Consider the following 19,199-nt stretch of genomic DNA (forward strand, 5'->3'; position numbering starts at 1 on the left):
ACAAATTAAACAACACTGAGCCCAGTATTGACCCTTGTAGGACACCCCTAATGACAAGCCCATGTTTAGACCACATGCTACTGATAACAACCCTCTGGGATCTGCCATTCATCCATTCATCCAGTTTTGAATCCGCCTCACTGTCTGTATTTCCTCAGTTGTGGACACCAGCACACCCTTCCAAGAACACTGAGCTCTTGGGAGTTTTTTTGTAGAGAAGTATTGGGAGAAGAGACAAAAAGGTTGGGGCATATTCTAGATGTGGAGCAGCTGTTTTTCAACTTTGGTCTACTGCAGTGTGGGGACTTAAAATTTAAAGTTCACGTGATGTTTAGCTCTATGTTTCTTTTTTTTTGTTTCCTCTAGATCGGTGGATTCTCATTAAACAAATTAACTAATTTTCATCTGAGAGAAGTCAAGAATGATGCTGTGGTTTGGGAGCATAACCCCACTGATGATTCTGATTTGCCACAAGAAACTTCCCCTAGAAGGGGCAAGGTCTGAACTTTTAAATTTGTTTCTGTAGTAGTCCAGCAGACACTGCTGTTCTCAAAAAAGGACAACCTTCTATTTCAGTTTTGTGCTTATGTTTCAAAACCATGAGCTGAACTAAGAGATTGCACACCTGCTTGCTTCAAGGTCTGTTGTGCTTAGCTCTTGGTGCTAAGGAGCTGGCAGGAAAATAGATATAATTTCAAACTCCTTGATAAGACCTTGAATTTTAGTCTATTTGGGAGAATATAGTTTATAGTCTTGGACCAGTTTTATCTTGGAATTAGATTAAGCATATGAAAAATATTTTGTCTTTGCTTTGAGCTGTTCTTACAAATTATTCCTCTTTTAATAACTTTGTAAGAAAGAGTATCATGATGTGATTGCATGTTGTGAGAGTTAAAAATTCAGGCTAGACTTGGCTGAAAAACAGGCTGTATAATCTATTCTGTCCTGTGACATGAGATATGCTTATTTCTTTGAAATCTATGAATTATGGCATAAACATTTAAAGAAGCAATTTTTATTAATCACTGATGCTAGTCTTTACCATTGCTGCACTCTTCAATTTTGAAGCTTTATACTGTATCTTCTAATTTTTTAATTGCAGTTTTTATTGCAATTGCAGGAGTCAAGAACCAATGATAAATTCTGCCACAGTAGATTGTAGATGACATAAAGGAAGCGTAGCAGTAAAACTGTTAAACACCTGTGTACTAAATATTATTTAAGGTTTTGTTCTGTAATTGACAGGTTCCCTTAGTGTTTGATGTAGGTCAGCAGTGTTCAGCACCTGTTGGTCAGCTGTGGCTTGAACTGCTTCGTTTCTATGCTTTGGAGTTCAATATGGCTGATTTGGTTATTAGCATACGACTCAAGGAACCAGTGTCTCGTGAATTAAAGGACTGGCCTAAAAAGCGCATTGCTGTGGAAGGTATATAAATATCTCTCGACAAACGTCAAAGAACTGTAACTTTAATTTTTGTAAGGTGCTGACTTGGCTGTTAATGTTGAGTGTTACAACTTAGAAATTTTTAATATTGGACTGGTTATAATAGAATATTCTTTTTAAAAAAATCTATTTGATATTTCTATTGAGTATTATTTTAAACATTATCAGAAATAATTAAGTGAACTAAAAGATTGTTTTCAGCACAATTTGTAGATCTTGTGTCCCTACACAATATTTAAGAGTTACTAGCAATTCAGACTCTGTAAGGATGTAAGTGTATTCTTCTTTTAAGAAATTAACTCTTTCACTGCTGGCTCACTTCTTCTTTCTACTAGACCCATATTCAGTCAAAAGGAATGTGGCAAGAACTTTGAACAGCCAACTAGTGTATGTGTATGTTCTTCACTGTCTGAGAGCAACTTACAAGTATTTTGCCTTGCCTCACAAAAAAAGTGCAAAATGGAGCAAAATACCCTCTTCAAATGCAAACGAAGAGAAATCCCAAATGCTGGACCATGGAAAAGATGTTATAAAGCATGAAGATTCTGACTTGCAAAACTTGATTGGTAGAACAAACACGGCCATAATAGAAGATAGCATAACAGAGGATACACATATTCCCAGGGAACATAAAATTGGTCCTTCAAAACTGTGTGATGGCTCAGAAAGTTTCACAGAAGAAGAATTGGCTGATGATATAAGTCATCTGGGAATTACCCATGAAGACTCAGACTGCATAATTGAGGAAGTTATTTCTGGAGATAATGAGGATTTTAAACCTAGTTGTGAAGAGACAGAGAGTGAAAATGAAGATGAAGAAGAGGAGGAAGAGGAAGAACATGAACAACAAAAAAGACAATGGCATACTATTTTGGCTGCTGAGCAGAGAATTGATGAAGACAGTGACAGTGGAGAACTCCCTGTTATGGTGAATGAGCATGAAGTAGAGACATGTAGGATTTCAGACTTAGAAGGTTTTCAACACACTGCACTTACAGAGAGTGATGAATTTGGCTTGGAGTGCAGTGGTATAACAGATGATAAGATCGACATTGATGAGTATAGTAGTACTGAAGGTACTGATGAGTTGGATGAATCCCCACAAAAATTCTTATGTTCAGCACAGAGTCAGATATCCCAAATGATTAACTCAGATGATGAAGAGGAAGAAGAGGAAGCACAAACTCTTCTAAATCAGAGAGAATGCAGTGCTACCATTAGAGCTGGAGCTGAACTAGATAACACATATACTGGATCTGGAGATGATGATGCAGTGTCAGAGGAAGAAGATGATTTTTCCATCCCTAGTAAATATGAAAAGAAACAATTCAAAGAAAGTGTAGGTGGACCTCTGAGGAGCAATTTGAGTCAAGAATATCATACTGAGAAGGGAAGCCATTCTGAAGAGACCACAGCAGTACGGCAGTGCTTAGAATCTGAACTTTTTTATGAATTCAGTAAACAAGCATTTACAAAGGGCAAGGTAAGCAAGCTGTATCAGAGCATAAATATATTGCTTGTGTTCTGTTATAAGTTATATGAAAGTGTTGCTCCAATTTATTAAAGTACCATAGTTTTTAAAACTAATCTTGCTTTTTGTTCATGCAGTCTCCTACAGTAGTATGTAGCTTGTGCAAACGGGAAGGTCATTTAAAGAATGATTGTCCAGAAGACTTCAAGAAAATTGAGCTTGACCCACTGCCACCACTGCCACCCAAGTTTTCAGTTATTCTAGATCAAGTTTGTGTCCAGTGTTACGGTAAGTTTTTTCCTTTGATTATTGTGCTATAGAAAAAGAATCTGAAAAAAAAACCGTAATGCCCACCAACTAGCGGTGTTATAAAGTGACAGTTTATTTCCTACATTGCCTCCAGCTCTTGGATACAATTCTACAATTTGGCTTAATGGTAATGGCTCTTAAAGAACTGCTGAGTAGTTTTTATCTAGAGAACTAGAAAGTGTTTAGATTTTTCTTCCAACTAGCTGGTTGATTACTCATACAGGAAAATACATTTTCTGAGAATCTAATTTTGGGTGGACTTTTTGACTGATGCTTTTGTATTTGTCTGATTTGAATCATGTTGACTGTTCCTTAACTTGTAGTTTTCATAAAAAAAGACTTCAGTATTCTAGAAAAAATTGTGAAAAATATAGTTTTGTAACATTTCTCCACTTTTGTTCTTTTCAGAGTGACCCAACTTTCCTCCTTTCTCTCTCGCCATTTCTGACCAGACAAAATGCATTATTTGTCTAATTAATGTTTTTCTTTGAGCAGGTATTTCTCTTCTACTTCATCCTTGCTTTCTTTCCTTCACATGTGAATTTTCTCTTTCTCTTTCCCTTCCCCTGTCCCACTGTAAACCCCTCTCTATTTTCACTTGAATCTTTGCTCTTCGTGAAAACTAGTTACCTAAATTGTTGTCTTTTTTTTCTTCTTTTTTTAAAGATGATTTTGCTCCAAATAAAGTAGAAGATCATGCTCGGGAACATATAAGACAAAGCTTGGAAATCTTCATTAGACAGGAATTCCCAGGTAATTAGGCCATTTTATCTTCGTATTTATATTTTTGATTGTTCATACTTGAGTGTTTTCCAAGAAAACATAATTTCAGTACAATAAACACTTTAGTTTTGAATATTTAACCCATATTGTTGCTCAGCATTGGAATGCTTCATTACATTAATTTTTGTTCTAAGTCTTTTCAGGCTTTTTTAAATTTGAAATTTTTTCATTTATTCATATATAGCACACATTAGTAGGAAGGAACAATGGCAAGTTAAGGAAGAAACAATCAAAGCAGAAGTGGAATAGTTTTACATTTGTTATTTTAACTATTAATCAGACTTATTTTTGTAACTGCTCTTACAAATAACAAGGTTATTTTAGTACTTCCTACTGAAACTTACTGGCCTTGGAATATTTTAAAATATGGGCACAAGATCTGGCCTATTCACAGAACCTAGGCATTTGATTTGTTTTTCCTTTGTTTTTTTCTGGAGTTCTTACCTGTAACACCTGGACGTCAGTTCATGGTCTTTTAAAATTCAAAAAATACTTTTTTTTGGCTGGGGCCAGGTATATCCCTTTCCCTGAGAATCTCTGTACAAAACATCTTCAGTCAGATGTCAGCTTGAACCTATATGCTGATGATTTAATTACTGGAAAACCTAACTTGTTTCTGGATTTGTCAGACTGCTTATTTGAATCAATAATAGTAGAGATTCTTTTCTCATATGCAAAGTTGATCAGAAAGTTTTCATGTACTACAGAAATACAATGTTTTCTCTCCTGTATTAGAATACATGCAGTGGTTTGCAGCTACATACAATTTGAGATTCTGTGTTATATATAATTTGATATTTTTTGTTGATATATGGATGTAATACAACTCATGCCTTACAGGAACCAAGCTGGATTTGTTTGGCTCCTCAAAAAATGGCTTTGGCTTCAAACAAAGTGATCTTGATATCTGTATGACAATAGATGGTCTGGAAACTGCTGAGGTAGGTTCAGATTTTGGTTTTTAAATAAATGCAGAATTTTCTTATATTGTGCATTTAGCATAACAAATTCATTATTTTATAAAAGCTTTTAATATTAGAAGGAAATACTAAGGTACCACTGAGACAGATTATTTTGGGGGTGTTTACTGTTGCCCTAGGGATAAGAATGAAGTAGCCAGTTTTCTCCCAAGTTCTGCATTTCTAGCTTTATTTGTGCAGATAAGTAACATTTTTGATTGCATGAACAACTGGGAATGGGAAACAATGGAAGAGCACATCTGTCTCCTTTCATGCTGAATATCAGCTTTTAAAAAGTTCCCATTATTACATTATCAGCTGTTGATTTTACATATGCCATTTTGAAAGAATTTCTTGTATTTGCATAATTCTGTATAACATGAAACATTTGATTATACAGCTTTAAGCTTAAGGGCACATAATAAAAGGTTGCCTAAAATACTTGCAGCAGATACAGCTTTCAGCTTTTTTTCTTAATGTCTTAGGGACTTGATTGCATCAGAATCATTGAAGATTTAGCAAAAGTTCTCAAGAAACAGTCAGGTAATTTTCTGGAAAATTAAAATAAGTGATTATAGTTTTGTTACTTCATTTGCTGTAGTGACAGTGTTCTGGGGCACTGTGGGTGAAAATCATTAAGATATAAATAACATAAAAGAGTTTATGTTAGTAAGAGTGAGGTTGAATATTTTTAACGTTTGGGTTTACTTTTGTTTGTATATATAGATATTCAAGGTTATTATGTTATGGGACCACATCTGATCTGGACAGATAGTATGCTTATAACTTACATGCATAAAAATAATGATTTAAGACTTGAGGCTTCAGTTTAATAATTACGTACTTGTATGTGAAGTTGATAGTAAAAGATATTCTGATACAAGTCTGCAGTTTGAATCCTGCTTTTTTCTACAAGAAATCATGAATTTTATAGTGCTCGTTCTGGTGTATCTCCAATGAGTTGTAATGAACTATCATTTATGTCTTAAGCTTATTTCTCTATAAAGAAATTCTAAACTCTTATTTAGACTGCTATTTATTTTTTGAGGGGGCTAAACATGAATTTATATAAACTATGTTTATCAGATTGATCATGTTTGACAAATTTCTGAAATCAGTGTTAAAATGTAACTGAAATACAAATTTGGTGTCAACTAAGATTTTATTTTGTAGCCTTTTGGCTACAGTTGGAAGTTAAGTGATACTGTGTAGGACTGTATTGTAGCCATTCAGTAATAAAACATTTCATCCTAGGTTTAAGAAATGTCTTGCCTATAACAACTGCTAAAGTCCCAATTGTCAAATTTTTCCATGTCAGAAGTGGTCTTGAAGTAGACATCAGTTTATATAATACTCTGGTAAGGTTATCTCCTTTTTTATTTTATGTTGTGTAACAAAAAACTGAGAGTCTGTTTCTTGAGACTGAAGTGATGGTTTGGTTGAGGTTCAAAAAGCAACTGTTTCCAATTACCTGTTGCAGTTTTGTGTTTCAAAGAAACCTTTTTGGTTTTGTTTGTTTGACTATGAGTGAGTCAGCTGCACAGTTGTGATTTCAGAGTTGTCCTTCCTAAGAAAATCTATTAGTTTTTCAGTTATAGTAAGAAAGAGTGGTTTAAGTATTGTAAGTCTTTGTCAAATGAGAGTCAAAATAAACTGAAGATTTTTTTAGACTCCTCTTAGCATCATGGCTCTTGCCCAGCCTTGAGAACTGAAAGAGTGATTTTGAACCCAGCTTGCCTGAAATGTAACATATCAGAAAGTAAAAAGAAAAAAACAAAAACAAACCACAAACAAAACCAATCCATGTATTCTTGGCCAAACTTTTTGAAAACAGATTTAGTTTATTTCAATGTCTCTAATTTTCAAAACCCTGTTCCTTGAAACAGCAAAGGAAAGTTAAGTCATAGAGACAATGTTTAGGCTTTCTGAAGGTTTTTTATGGGCTCAAAGGAAGTCTTGAGGAGGATAACCACTAAGTGTGAAAAGTGTTCTCCTTGAAGTTATGCTTTCATATGTGTCCGTTGGTAGCTCTTACACATCTGGACTGAAATCTCTGGGTTCAACCTTCTACCAAATATTTTGAAACTATAGTCTGAGATTAATGCTTCTTGTTTTGAAGTATTATTCTGTGAATGCTGCTTTGTACCACTTCCATACAGATCAAGGAAGTTGATAGGCTTTTAAAAGAGCAGGTGATAACCTCATTGTTGAGTGCTTCCTTTCTCAATATATATTCCTACTGCACAGGGCTTCACATATGTATTAGTTGATGATGCACCTTAGAGTTTTTCTTTTTCATGTTTTCAGCTTATTTTCTTCATAACTTCAGAGCTTCTTTATTATCTACATGACTTTCTTATTTTTGTAGGCCTTGCATAACACCAGACTTCTGTCATCATACGCAGCTATTGATCCTAGAGTAAAATATCTGTGTTACACAATGAAAGTCTTTACAAAGGTAAGTATGTTTCAGGCATTCTAGAAGCAGTAGTTCCTTCAGCAAGGGATGGTCACCATGAAAGATAATAATCACGATTCTTTTTCTAGATATGTGACATTGGAGATGCATCTCGAGGTAGCCTGTCATCTTACGCGTATACACTTATGGTGCTTTATTTCCTTCAACAGAGAAATCCACCAGTCATCCCTGTTCTTCAAGAGGTACAGTATACTGTAAAGAAATGAGTAACTGGACATGGTATTGATCAGAAGGATGTCAGTGCTGAATGTGAAAGGCTCTTCTAATGAGTTTTAATACTACTCTTTCAGATCTACAAAGAACCAAAAAAGCCTGAAATTTTGGTTGATGGCTGGAATGTATATTTCTTTGATAAGCTAGAGGAGTTGGTGAGTAAATCAGGCTAATTGGAAATGTTGTCTGTAGCTTGGCGAATGAATAGAAATTCCTTTTAAAGACAGCGTTCCCTAATATAGAGGTTGAATATTGTGGTTTAACCCCAGCTGGCAATTAAGCACCACACAGCCACTCTCCCATTTCCCCACACCCCTCCCTGGTGGGAAAGCTAATTAAAAGAGAAAAAAAGTAAAATTTGTGGGTTGGAATAAAAACACGTTATTAATTGAAACAAAATAAAATAATAGTCCTTGTACTTTTAATTGTTACAATGATGTTAATAATAACAGTAGTAGCAGTAGTAGTAATAATGGTAGTATTTAAAAGAGAGGGAGTGGACTATAACGCAAGAGAAACCAGAGATGCCCAACACAGCTGCTCACAGCTGCTGACTGACGCCCAGCCCATCCCTCAGCAGCAGTAAGTACCTCCTGGCCACTCCCCCTGAGTTCATGTACATGGTATGGAACATCCCTTTGGCTGCTTTGGGTCAGCTGTCCTGGCAGTGCTCCCTCCTGGCTTTTTGTGCTCCTGCTGGCTGGCAGAGCATGGGAAACAGGAAAGTCCATGACATTAGGGTAGGTACTACCGAGCTGCAACTAAAATATTAGTGAGTTATCAGTGTTATCAGCATTATTCTTATGCTAAATACACAACCCAGACTATACCAGCTACTGAGAAAAAAATTCATCTATCCAGAACAAATGCAGGAATAGAAGTGGAGTAGCTCCTGTTTTGAAAATCCTATTCCTGTTTCGTAAAGCTTTAGAAATATGGTCGGTCATAATTCATCTCTGAAAAAAAAAACCTCCAAAATCTGACAAAATAGATCACAAAATTATTTTAAGCTGTTAAGGATGATTAATTGTTCTTTGTCTCTTTGGATGAAGATAACTGCTACCACCTATATATCTGGTCATATCTGGTTAATTTCCTTGAATAATTTTGTTTTATACAGACTCATAAAGTGAATTGATAAATTCTTTTCTTAAGAGGCAAAACCTAGTGCCAGAAGTTCTAGTAATTGTCCACTTTGGTTACTAATAGACTAAAAAATATACTGTTTAAAATCAATATTGGATTATGAATAAAAGTTATGAAAGGAAGTATTCTAGTGTAACTCTGTTGTTTTTCTGTATAAAAGAAATGTTGAAAATATATAATGAAAATCATGAAAATGCTGAATGTAAGTACTGAATGTAACAATATTTTTGTCATTTTAGTCAGTTGTTTGGCCAGACTATGGGAAAAACACTGAATCTACTGGGCAACTGTGGCTGGGACTTCTCCGATTCTACACAGAAGAATTTGATTTCAAAGAGCATGTCATCTGCATCAGGAGAAAAAATCTGCTTACAACTTTCAAGAAGCAGTGGACCTCCAAATATATTGTAATTGAAGGTAAAACCGTATAAAATACAGGAATATACAGAACTTCTTTAATGTGAAAATTCTGCTTTTTTCACAAGGCTTATTTATTTTTCTATTACTAGATTATAAATTTTTAAATGCCCATGTTTTGAAAGCATCTCAAAATTGCCATTGAGTTTCAGTAGTGCTAAACATTATTCTTAAGGGATTTTTGGCTACTGAAAAGAAGTTGCAAAGCAAACTTTGCACTTTTCGTTATTAAGTAAATGGCATAAAAATAGATTCAACAAAATCCTTTGGCAAAGAAATTAGGTGTAATTCAATTGAAGTGTTCTCAAAAATACTAGGTTTAGCTGAGCCTGTATTTACTTAAATGATTCAGCTCTCTATGATTACTGTTTATTATCGCTGTTTATTATCACTGTGCTCTCTGACAGAGAAAATACAGTTAGATATTTTAGAAATAATCTGTAACCTGTTTTCTGGCCCATTTCATTTTCATGGGAAGAATTTCTACTCTTTTGTCTGCACATTGAGGAATGCCTATCATGTTATTTTCTACAGATCCCTTTGATTTGAACCACAATCTTGGAGCTGGATTGTCAAGAAAAAGTAAGTCTTCTGTTAACAATTTCAGTTACCAAGTGAAGATCTTGTCTTCAATATTATTTTACATTCTAGTTTGATATTTAAATGATTATTTTGGTTTGGGTTTTTTTTTTCTTCCACAGTGACAAATTTTATAATGAAGGCTTTTATCAATGGCAGAAGGGTATTTGGTACCCCTATAAAAATATTTCCTAAAGAATACCCGTCAAAAATGGTGAGTTACTTCTAAGAGGAGTGTGTGTGAGCTCTTTGGCATATAACTTAGCATTTGCAGGACTATGGCTACATCACTGTAAACTCTTTCTCTTAAATTTCCACACTACTCTGAATGTCGTGGAAGTTACCACTGAGTACTGTTTTGATGTTACTCGCATTTAAAATATTTTGGTATGCAGAATACTAGTCAAGTCAGCGCTTCAATTGTACAGATTTATATATTTTAATCCAAATCAAAACCACCTTAGCATTTCTTAAAAACTGCAGTTTTATAACAGTGTGCAGACCTGGTGGTGAGTAGGCTGCCTGTCAAAGAGATCAGTGACCAGTTAATTCATTAGATCTTTCAGGGTTCAGCTACAGACCCCAAGAGTATTCCTTTCTGTAACTCTTACTGCTGTTTTAACACTTTTGTATCTGTCTTGGTTTCCAGGTGTTTGGATTTTCATTTTAAATATATTACTTTTTCTACAGGAGTACTTTTTTGATCCTGAGGTTCTAACAGAAGGCGAATTGGCACCAAATGATAGATGCTGCAGAACCTGTGGTAAAATTGGCCATTTCATGAAAGATTGTCCCATGAGACGAAAGTGAGTATAGTATTGGCATCTGTGTGTAACTTTATTCCATTATTTCATAACCTGAATTAAAATGTATCAGTACCTCTTTTGGCAGTGGTGTGGATAGTGTTGCTGCAGAACTGTTAAAGTATCAATACTGACTCTCCATCTTGTTAAATAGGAAAGGAGTAGTCACAGAGAATCTAAATATTCCGTAGAGCTGAATAACTGCATGCTGTGAAAAGTACATATGGATATAGTCTGTATTTTTATTTATTTAATAGCTTCACTACCAGAATTTTGCTGCTCCTAGCAAGGCATGATTTTGTCAAATTCACAGAATCATGCAATTCCTATCAAAAGCAAGGCAAGAATGTCACAGCATTACTTTTCATAAGCACACATGTATGAGAACAATGTCCTGTTTTACATCCAAGAGAATGCTTCCTGTCCCTGAGTAGCCAAGTCCAATATTCAGCTACTCTCTTCTGGCAACAGATGAATGGCAACGTGGCTTTTGCTGTTCTTCCTCTTATGAAATGCCTAAACCTAAAACTCCTCCTTTAATTTTTATTTTAGTTTAGTTTACTTATTTATTTTATTTTATTTTAGTTACAACAAAGCTCTTTAAGGACTTCATGTCTGAAAAACAGTGAAATCTTAAAACCTTTATGCTCACTTTTAAGATGGATGGAAAAATCTAACCATTGTTTAGAATCTATTTATGTTAAAAGCTGTCATTAGAAATCATTTGCACTTTCCTGTAACAAAGTTTAAAAAAAAAAGCTACTAACGTCATGTTGGTTGAAGTGGCTGTTCCACTACACATTAGAGACTTGTGAACTTACATTGTTGATGCTGTTAATTTGGCAATTTACGCAGCTTTAGCAATTGCAAGCACAGTAGCTGATGATAGTTTGAAATTAAAGAATGCCGAATGTGGTGTGAAAGTCTTCCCAACATCCAAACTGCTGTCTTAGATCTATCGATTTTTAATCTTGCATTCTGAAGTAAAACACCAGTTCATTGCACATACTCAGCTACATTCTATACAACATTAGAGGAAAAGTAAATGGGATTGTGCATCTAAGAACAGAAACGCCCTGTGGGGTAAAACCACTGATAGATTTGAATCCTCTGTTCAGCCATTTATTGCAAGAGGGAGTGCTGTCTATGAAGGGAAAACTTAGTTGTTTTCTGTAGTCTCTTCTCATGCATTCCCTCAGCATCTGGAGTTCCTGTATAAGAGATGTTAGAGCACATACCTACCCTGCTCTGCTAATGCTCATTTGTGGACTGGACTTGTTTATGATTTTGTCCTTTTAGTTTTGGGTTTTGTTTTTTTTCCTGAGCCTGATTCTCTTGGTGTCCTTAGCAGTCTCCTGTGGCAACCAGTTCTCTAAGTGCTCTGACTGATCTGTAAAACAGTGCTTTCCTGTATCTGTTTAAAGCTAATCTTAATAATCCAAGAACTTGCTGAGTGTGCATTTAAATCCATTTGCCTGTGTCCCTAACAATAATGTTAAATAATATTGGTCACAATACAGACCCCTGAAGAACACCACTCATCACTAGTGTTGACACAGACATCAAGACATTGACCACAATGCTTGAAGTGAAACTATCCAGCCAATTACATATCCACTGAGTGGTCCACCTATCAAATCCATCTTTCCATTTTATAGACAAGGATTTTGTGTAAGACAGTGTCAAATGCTTTGCAGAAGTCCTGGTACATGTTATCAGTCACTTTCTTTACCCACCATTTCTGTAACCCTTATTTATAGAAAGCTACCAGATTTGTGAGGTATGATTTGCTCTTAGCAAAGGCATGTTGGCTGTCACCAGTTGCCTCTCTGTTTTCCACGTGCCCTAGCAGAGTTTTCAGGAGGATCTGCTCCATGATCTTACCAGTCAGAGGTGAGAATGACCAGTTCCCCAGGCCTTCCTTTTATGCCTTTTTTTTTAAAAAAAGAAGCTTTCCTTGAAGCTCGTGCCATTCTTTTGCCTTTCATTCAGTTTTGTGAAGTATTTTCCAAGTTTCTAGCCATTAGCAAGACATCCAACTTGCCAAAGGATTCTGGTATCACCTTCAGATTTGGAGATTTCACTCCTGTCACCTTCTCTAGTCATGTATGACGTTAGATGAAATAAGTCTGATAGTGGTAGTGTTTCCTCACTACTAGACTTTCAGGTCACAGAGTGTTAGAAGCTTCTCTCAACTGAAGAGACATTTAAAGTGAGTATGCAGTTTCAGAAGGAAAGAACTGAGTTCTGGTTGAGTCATACAAATAGAAAAAACCCAGAACTGTAGCCCTATTTTTTTGTACTTCTTTAGCAATTTGCTTGGTATTTCTTCTCTTCCACTGTATGCAACTTGAGGAGACAGATTTTCAGTTGTTCTTATATTTTTTGAGTTGCCATTATTAGAATTTAGGACTGTATTATCATCTAATTGTAAAGTTAAATTATTAAATACATGTAACATCATGAGTGATGAAGAGGAGCACTGTTTGGTGGAAGAGTCAAAGGAAAAGTACGGCAATTCACTTTATTGATCCTGCTTAAGAATTATTTTGTCTAAGGATAGCACATGCGTTTTCTGTTTGGTTTTTTTTATTGAGTCTCTGTGTGAATGTAAGGAGTCTGAATTCTGCAGCACTTTTCTGCTCCTGCAGACTAAGACGGCGTCGTGATTATGAAGGTACACAAAAGTATGGAGAAATCAAGGAGAAAAAAAGCAGAGAGGACAAAGAAATGCAGAATAAACCAACAGAAAAGGAGAACTCAATCAAGGAGGGAAAGTTGCACCTATGTACACCTCAGAAGAGGAAACTAGCAAGGGTAATAGTGGAAACTGGGAGAGAGAAGACTCCCAGGCAATCAGCAGAGAAATGGAAGCTCCTGGAAGACAGAGACATAAGAGAAAAACGTTGTTTTATCTGTAGAAGAGAAGGTCATATTAAAAAGGAATGCCCACAATACAAAGGAGTTGCAGGTATGAAACTGATAAAGCCGAGTAGTTTAAATAGCACTTATGGGGTTTTTTGTATTTTTAACGTGGTTGACTAACCGATAAGGTTTTTGCATCATGTAAATGTGGGGGGTTTTTTAATGTAGTCACATTTAACTATTTTCCCCTCATCCTCGCCTTCCTTTCAGAAATGTGCTGTATCCTGGTAGATTTGGCATGATTTCTCTTAGCTGATAAGATAGTTGTAATAAAAAGGGTATGAGTATCAAATATGTTGAAATTGCTTTCATTGTTATCACAATATATGAGTTTGCCAACATTTCAAATTACTGGAAGCTTCTCTTCCATTTCATCATAATTGCAACAGAAGCTTGTGTTACAGCTCTTCACATTACCTAAACCAGAGCGATTCTATATGACCCTGAAGTCAAAATGAAAAGTGTACAGATTTGCTCAGATTGAGTTTTGTGAATAAAATTAAAATGGTTTTGATTTAGCAGTTGAAGGGATACAAAAGTTCGTCTTATAGATCCTGACTGACAGACCTGAATGAATCACCGCTAAGCAAAAGTACATAATCATCTAAGTCATCTTTCAAATATGATTGATCACTCATCATGTGTGTTGTGAAGGAATACCTTTCTAAGATAAAACTGAGACTTAAGACAGTAGGTGGTATTTGTGATTGGCTTCCAAAGGAGCAAAGTATCACTGTTTCCCTGTACGTAAACCTGGGTGCACTTAAGTTCAGGCTGGAAAAAATTTGTTTTACAAATTAGTCATAACTTGACCTCTTAAAGGAACAGATTGGAGTCTTTTATATCATATTTTTCAAACCAGCTTTTCTCTACTTGCAGAAATATCCTGTCTGCCTTAGATCAGGAAACTCTTCATAATCAGATGCATTTAGTGGAAGAAAGCATAGGACTGTGTTAAAATACTGGAAGAGGGAGGAAAATGGTGCAAGTATATTCAAAATTGTGAATATATTTAGAAGTATTCTTACTTTGATAGACTACTAGAAGTACTGGAGGGACAGAAGAGTTGATTAAAAATTGAAACCATGCTTCATTCAGCTTCTAACCTTTTGAAGATGTATGTCAAGTCTAAATTTAACTTTTGAGTTTGTTCATCTTTGACCTTATCTCATTAAACTTCTCTTCCAGCCATTCTGTTTGCTGTGATACTGAGCCTCTTTTAAGGTGGAGGGGAATACTCCTGACTCTTTCATAGTCAATCACATTTAGCATTCATCACAGGAGAACTATTATTAGGCTGTACAGTATATATGTCTAAAATAATACATTCTGCAATTGGTGTTTTTATCTATGATTTGTATTTTGGGACTCAATATGTTTCAATTTGAAAGAATTGCTGTAGGTTGGGCTTTGTCTTTTATTGCTTGCTTACTGCCTCAAGTGTTCTTCCTAGTTGAATAAAGTACTACAAACAAATGGATCAAAGAGTCTAGACTTCACTCTTTGCATTGCTGCATTTTGTGAGACTGTGGACACTTCACTTACCACCTTACCTTCATTCATTCTAAGTTCCCTGTCTTCTGCTGATTCTGGAGCAGGATACGAAGATTAATTTATTGTAGGTTCCTAGCTTAAATGTATGTCTCCACATTATGTGAGTTTTCCATGTTATAAAATTGAGGAAAATAACAATGTCCCACAGTCTACATTTTCTGATTCTAGATAGAAAATATTTTGGTGTTTTTCTGTTTTATGATAAGTGAAATGGAAACTAGTTTCCAGTTAGCAACTCCTTCTTATGATTTTTTCAGATGGCTCAAAGTCAGAAGTGGTGTGCGGGTCCCCTTCTTTACCCACTGCTCTCAAACATGCTGGTAGATTAAATCAGGTAAACACCAAGTGCCACTTTGGTTTCATCTTTTACTTTTTATATGTTTTAAAGCCCATATAAAGTAATTAAGAAAAGCTTTACCTAAGCTTTCAAGGAAAAACTTCTATGTGGTGAAATCAAATACTTCAGTTTTGTTGGTTTATTGATATGTGAATGTTTTTATAGGGAGTGCTTATGCATGAAGAAAAAAAGAAACAAAAAGGAAAAGTATTTTTGAGTCCCCAGTCAGGTATGTATATCTTCATTTCAATTCAGAAACTATGTGTAAAAGCCTGGCCAGCAGGGGAGGGAGGGGTTTCTACCGCTCTGCTCTGCTCTGCTCTGCTCTGGTGAGAGCCCACCTGGAACCCTGCATCCAGCTCTGGGGTCCCAGCACAGGAAGGACATGGACCTATTGGAGCCAGTTCAGAAGAGAGCCACCAAAATAATTAGAGGGATGGAGCACTTCTCCTATGGAGAGGCTGAGAGGGTTGGGGTTGTTCAGCCTAGAGAAAAGCAGGCTTCAAGGAAGGCTATTGTGGGCTTTCAGTTGTAAAAAGGGGCCTTTAAGTAAGGTGGGAAGAAAGTTTTTAGCAGGGGATAGTAAGGGGTAATGTTTTAAAACAGAAAGAGGGTCAATTTACATTAGACTAAAAAAAGAAGTTTTTTACAACAAGGATGGTGAAACACAGGCACAGATTGCTCAGAGAGGTGGTGGATGCTTCACCCCTGAAAACATCCAAGGTCAGGTTGCATGGGACTCTGAGCAACTTGATGTAGTTGAAGATGTCCCTGCCCACAGCAGGAGAGTTGGACTAAATGACCTTTAACCCAAATCGTTCTATAATTGTATGATTCTTCATCAGTCCTTATAGAAACTCAAGCCAATTTGCTGAACACAGTGGCAGCTTGAACAGGCTGAAGCCACCTAATTTTTAATCTGGAGAAGTGTACAAATTTTGAGTTTTGTATTTGAAGCAAAACTTAGGCATAACAATTCTGTGCCTTTATATCACTGACTCTGGTGGATTTATTTTGCAGCAGGGTATGGTGGACTTGTATCAATCTCACCTGTTTCAGCTTACATGGGGTTGGTTCTCTGATTTTTCAGGGACAAAACATGCAATGCTTTCCTGTGAGGATTTCTTGCAGTAATTGTCTAGAATTATACATGATAAACTAACTTAGAGATTATCAAACCACATCCTTGGTTGCTAAAACGCAAAGAAGTTAAAAATTACATTTAGAAGTAGCAGTGAGATTGTATTATAAAGGCCTTTGTGTACTCCTTCTGAATCAGAAATGTTTTGCTTTAAATGCCTGATTAACAATGTAGCTTCCTTACTGCAATTTCACGCACTTATTAGCAAGTACAATGAAGATTTTAAGAATAGCTGCTTTTGTTTTAATTGCAATTTCTAATACAAATCTGCAAACCTTTCAGCACCATGTATATGCATTGTATACACTAATCTCTCTGCAGTTGGAGGGGGACCTAATTAGTTCTCTGAAGTTTGTGAAGACTTGACTGCAATTAAGTACCTCAAATCAAATTATCAGTTTTGTTGGGAAGACACATTTTTTTGTCTTTCCTGGTAAGCTTTTTCAAATTTAGTTTGGGGATTTTGTGAAACCACCAAAGTGGTTTGTCATAAGGTGTTTAGTTCAAGAAAATGCTAGTTCTCAATTTTGTATCTGATTATTTCCTACTTTCCATTAGCAGGTAATGATCTTAAGTTGAACTGTGTGTCCTTTCATTGTAGTTTGACTTGACAGTAATTTTCTCCTGTCTTTTTGTTTCAGTTCATTTATGTCCTTCTGGGGTTTTTGTGGGGTTTTTTTTTTGTTTGTTTGTTTTTTTTGTTTGTTTTGTTTTTGTTTGATTTTGGTTTTTAAAAACCAACAAATAATACCTTTAAAGCATTATGCTTTTTTCTTCCCAATTTAGGCAGCCTTTCCAATAAATACATGACTCAGGGAAAAGCCTCACAGAAGAGGACCCAGCAAGAATGATGAGGGATATTAAGCACTGATAAATTGCAACACAGGCCCATTATTCACTTAAAAGAAATGTCTTTGGCTAAAGCCTCTGAATTCACAGGACAGCAGCATAGACAACCTTCAGCTTAAGTTCAATGAAATATGGGTGTTTTCTTTTAGATTGCTAGTACAAGCAACTGTGGATTTTAATACAGACCCCTGCTCTTTACAATAGATTGTTTGAGCATTTTAATAGAAAGCCATGATGTTTTGTATTTGTTTACTAGGTAATGCATTTAGAAAAGGGCAGGTACTAAAAATGAACTGTTTTCAGGGTTTTGTTGTTCCACCTGACCATTTTAAACTGCACTAAAACATGTGCTAGCCAAATAAATTATATTTTCTTCAAAAATGAATCTTTTGAAGGAGCAAATGATATTTATTAATGTTGATTGTTTACTGAATCCTTGTGTAAGTGTTTGAGATGTTTGTAGACTGCTATATTCTTGTTTATTTCTCCAGAGAACTAAAAAGATAGACACTAGTCATCATATTTTAAACAATCTCTGGACAAGCAGTGCCACTGAGATTTTGTGGGGTTGTTTTCTGTTCTGTGATTTTATGGGAGTTTATTTGCTGCTGTGCTCGTGTTCAAGAAAGAAAGAGAGATTAGGTAACAGGTCAGTCCTGTTTTGTTGCTGCTAAGAATCTTTTTCAAGGCCTTGGGGATACAGACAAAAATGCTTTAAGAAATAGAGGTATTATATTTGGCAACTGGGGAAAAATACATGTCCATTTTCATAGAATATGAAGAGGATCCTTGTACCAGTCAAGAATTTACATTCATTAGTAGTACGAACTTGAGTTTTACTTGAAATCCTTCCAGAGGTGGTAATGCACCGTCTACCTTGTTCAAAAGAGAAATAGTTATGTGTTAAAATTGAAACCACTGTTAATTTATGAATCTGAAATAAATTTTAAAAAAAAGTGAAAATCAGACTTAGGTCTCTCTTTTTTTTCCTGAGGTTGTAGTTTTCAATCTTCCTGACATGTAGAAACGGATTTACTATAATTATCTGGATTTAGAACCATCATGTTCAATTTTTTTTCCCTAGCTATTTTTATGGAAGCTGAAAGCTAGAATTGCCAAAGGGGTCTTAGGGAACTAGCATCCCAAGTCTTGTTCTGGTTTTCACCCATCTGAAGCCAGCTATCTATGAACTTACAGATGTGTTGCTTTCACAAATAATTTCTTCTGTGTTCTTTCCTAAACACATTTTCAAGCATATTACCTTTGTGCTTTATTTAGTTTTAACAGAGTTACATCCAATTTTGCTGGTGGGATTGAAGTGTATAAACTCTTCTGAACCAGGTGTATACTCTGTCCTTCTTAATGATACGGAGGGACAGGCAGTTATTTATTTATGCTGCCTTTTTATTGGAAAAAAGTGCTGTCATCATATTTCAAAGGAATTTCAAATGCTTTTGATGTCTATGTTTCCAAAGCTGGAATATGTTTTATGCTGTGAACAGTAGGTTATCAGTGCTGCTAACCTGCTGTGAACAGTAGGTTATCAGAAATTTAGAAATATGAAGGTTTTTCAGGTTTGCAACACAGTTAACTTTCTTAAACAGGTAACTCAATGTCATTTAGCTGTTTAACCATGAGATCACACACATACATTTTCCCTAATGTAATTGTTCTGGTGGGGTTTGTTTCCTAGCTATATTTAAAACTGCTTCCCCATCTGTTAAAATTTTACTTAAAGCTTCCAGGGCTTGAAATAGCTGCTTAGAATGGGAGTTTTCTAGCATAGAAAG

General features: G+C 35.6%; 1 protein-coding gene across 1 annotated transcript in view; it reads left to right on the forward strand.

The window, feature by feature from the left end:
* The window catches only part of TUT7 (terminal uridylyl transferase 7), a 31,385-nt gene extending 13,013 nt beyond the window's left edge, over positions 1–18,372 (forward strand). Inside the window, exons 10-28 of the mRNA XM_066569497.1 lie at positions 367–498; positions 1,246–1,426; positions 1,780–2,927; positions 3,053–3,203; positions 3,891–3,977; positions 4,848–4,948; positions 5,452–5,509; positions 6,221–6,324; positions 7,335–7,424; positions 7,514–7,627; positions 7,736–7,813; positions 9,044–9,221; positions 9,756–9,803; positions 9,923–10,014; positions 10,491–10,606; positions 13,255–13,574; positions 15,340–15,416; positions 15,585–15,648; positions 17,347–18,372. Coding sequence (XP_066425594.1) covers positions 367–498; positions 1,246–1,426; positions 1,780–2,927; positions 3,053–3,203; positions 3,891–3,977; positions 4,848–4,948; positions 5,452–5,509; positions 6,221–6,324; positions 7,335–7,424; positions 7,514–7,627; positions 7,736–7,813; positions 9,044–9,221; positions 9,756–9,803; positions 9,923–10,014; positions 10,491–10,606; positions 13,255–13,574; positions 15,340–15,416; positions 15,585–15,648; positions 17,347–17,411 — 3,204 coding nt within the window. The 3' untranslated portion in view covers positions 17,412–18,372. The remainder of the gene's footprint in view (positions 1–366; positions 499–1,245; positions 1,427–1,779; positions 2,928–3,052; positions 3,204–3,890; positions 3,978–4,847; positions 4,949–5,451; positions 5,510–6,220; positions 6,325–7,334; positions 7,425–7,513; positions 7,628–7,735; positions 7,814–9,043; positions 9,222–9,755; positions 9,804–9,922; positions 10,015–10,490; positions 10,607–13,254; positions 13,575–15,339; positions 15,417–15,584; positions 15,649–17,346) is intronic.
* The last annotated feature ends 827 nt before the right edge of the window (positions 18,373–19,199 follow it).

Source organism: Molothrus aeneus, chromosome Z, assembly GCF_037042795.1.
Source record: "Molothrus aeneus isolate 106 chromosome Z, BPBGC_Maene_1.0, whole genome shotgun sequence".
Taxonomy (NCBI): domain Eukaryota; kingdom Metazoa; phylum Chordata; class Aves; order Passeriformes; family Icteridae; genus Molothrus; species Molothrus aeneus.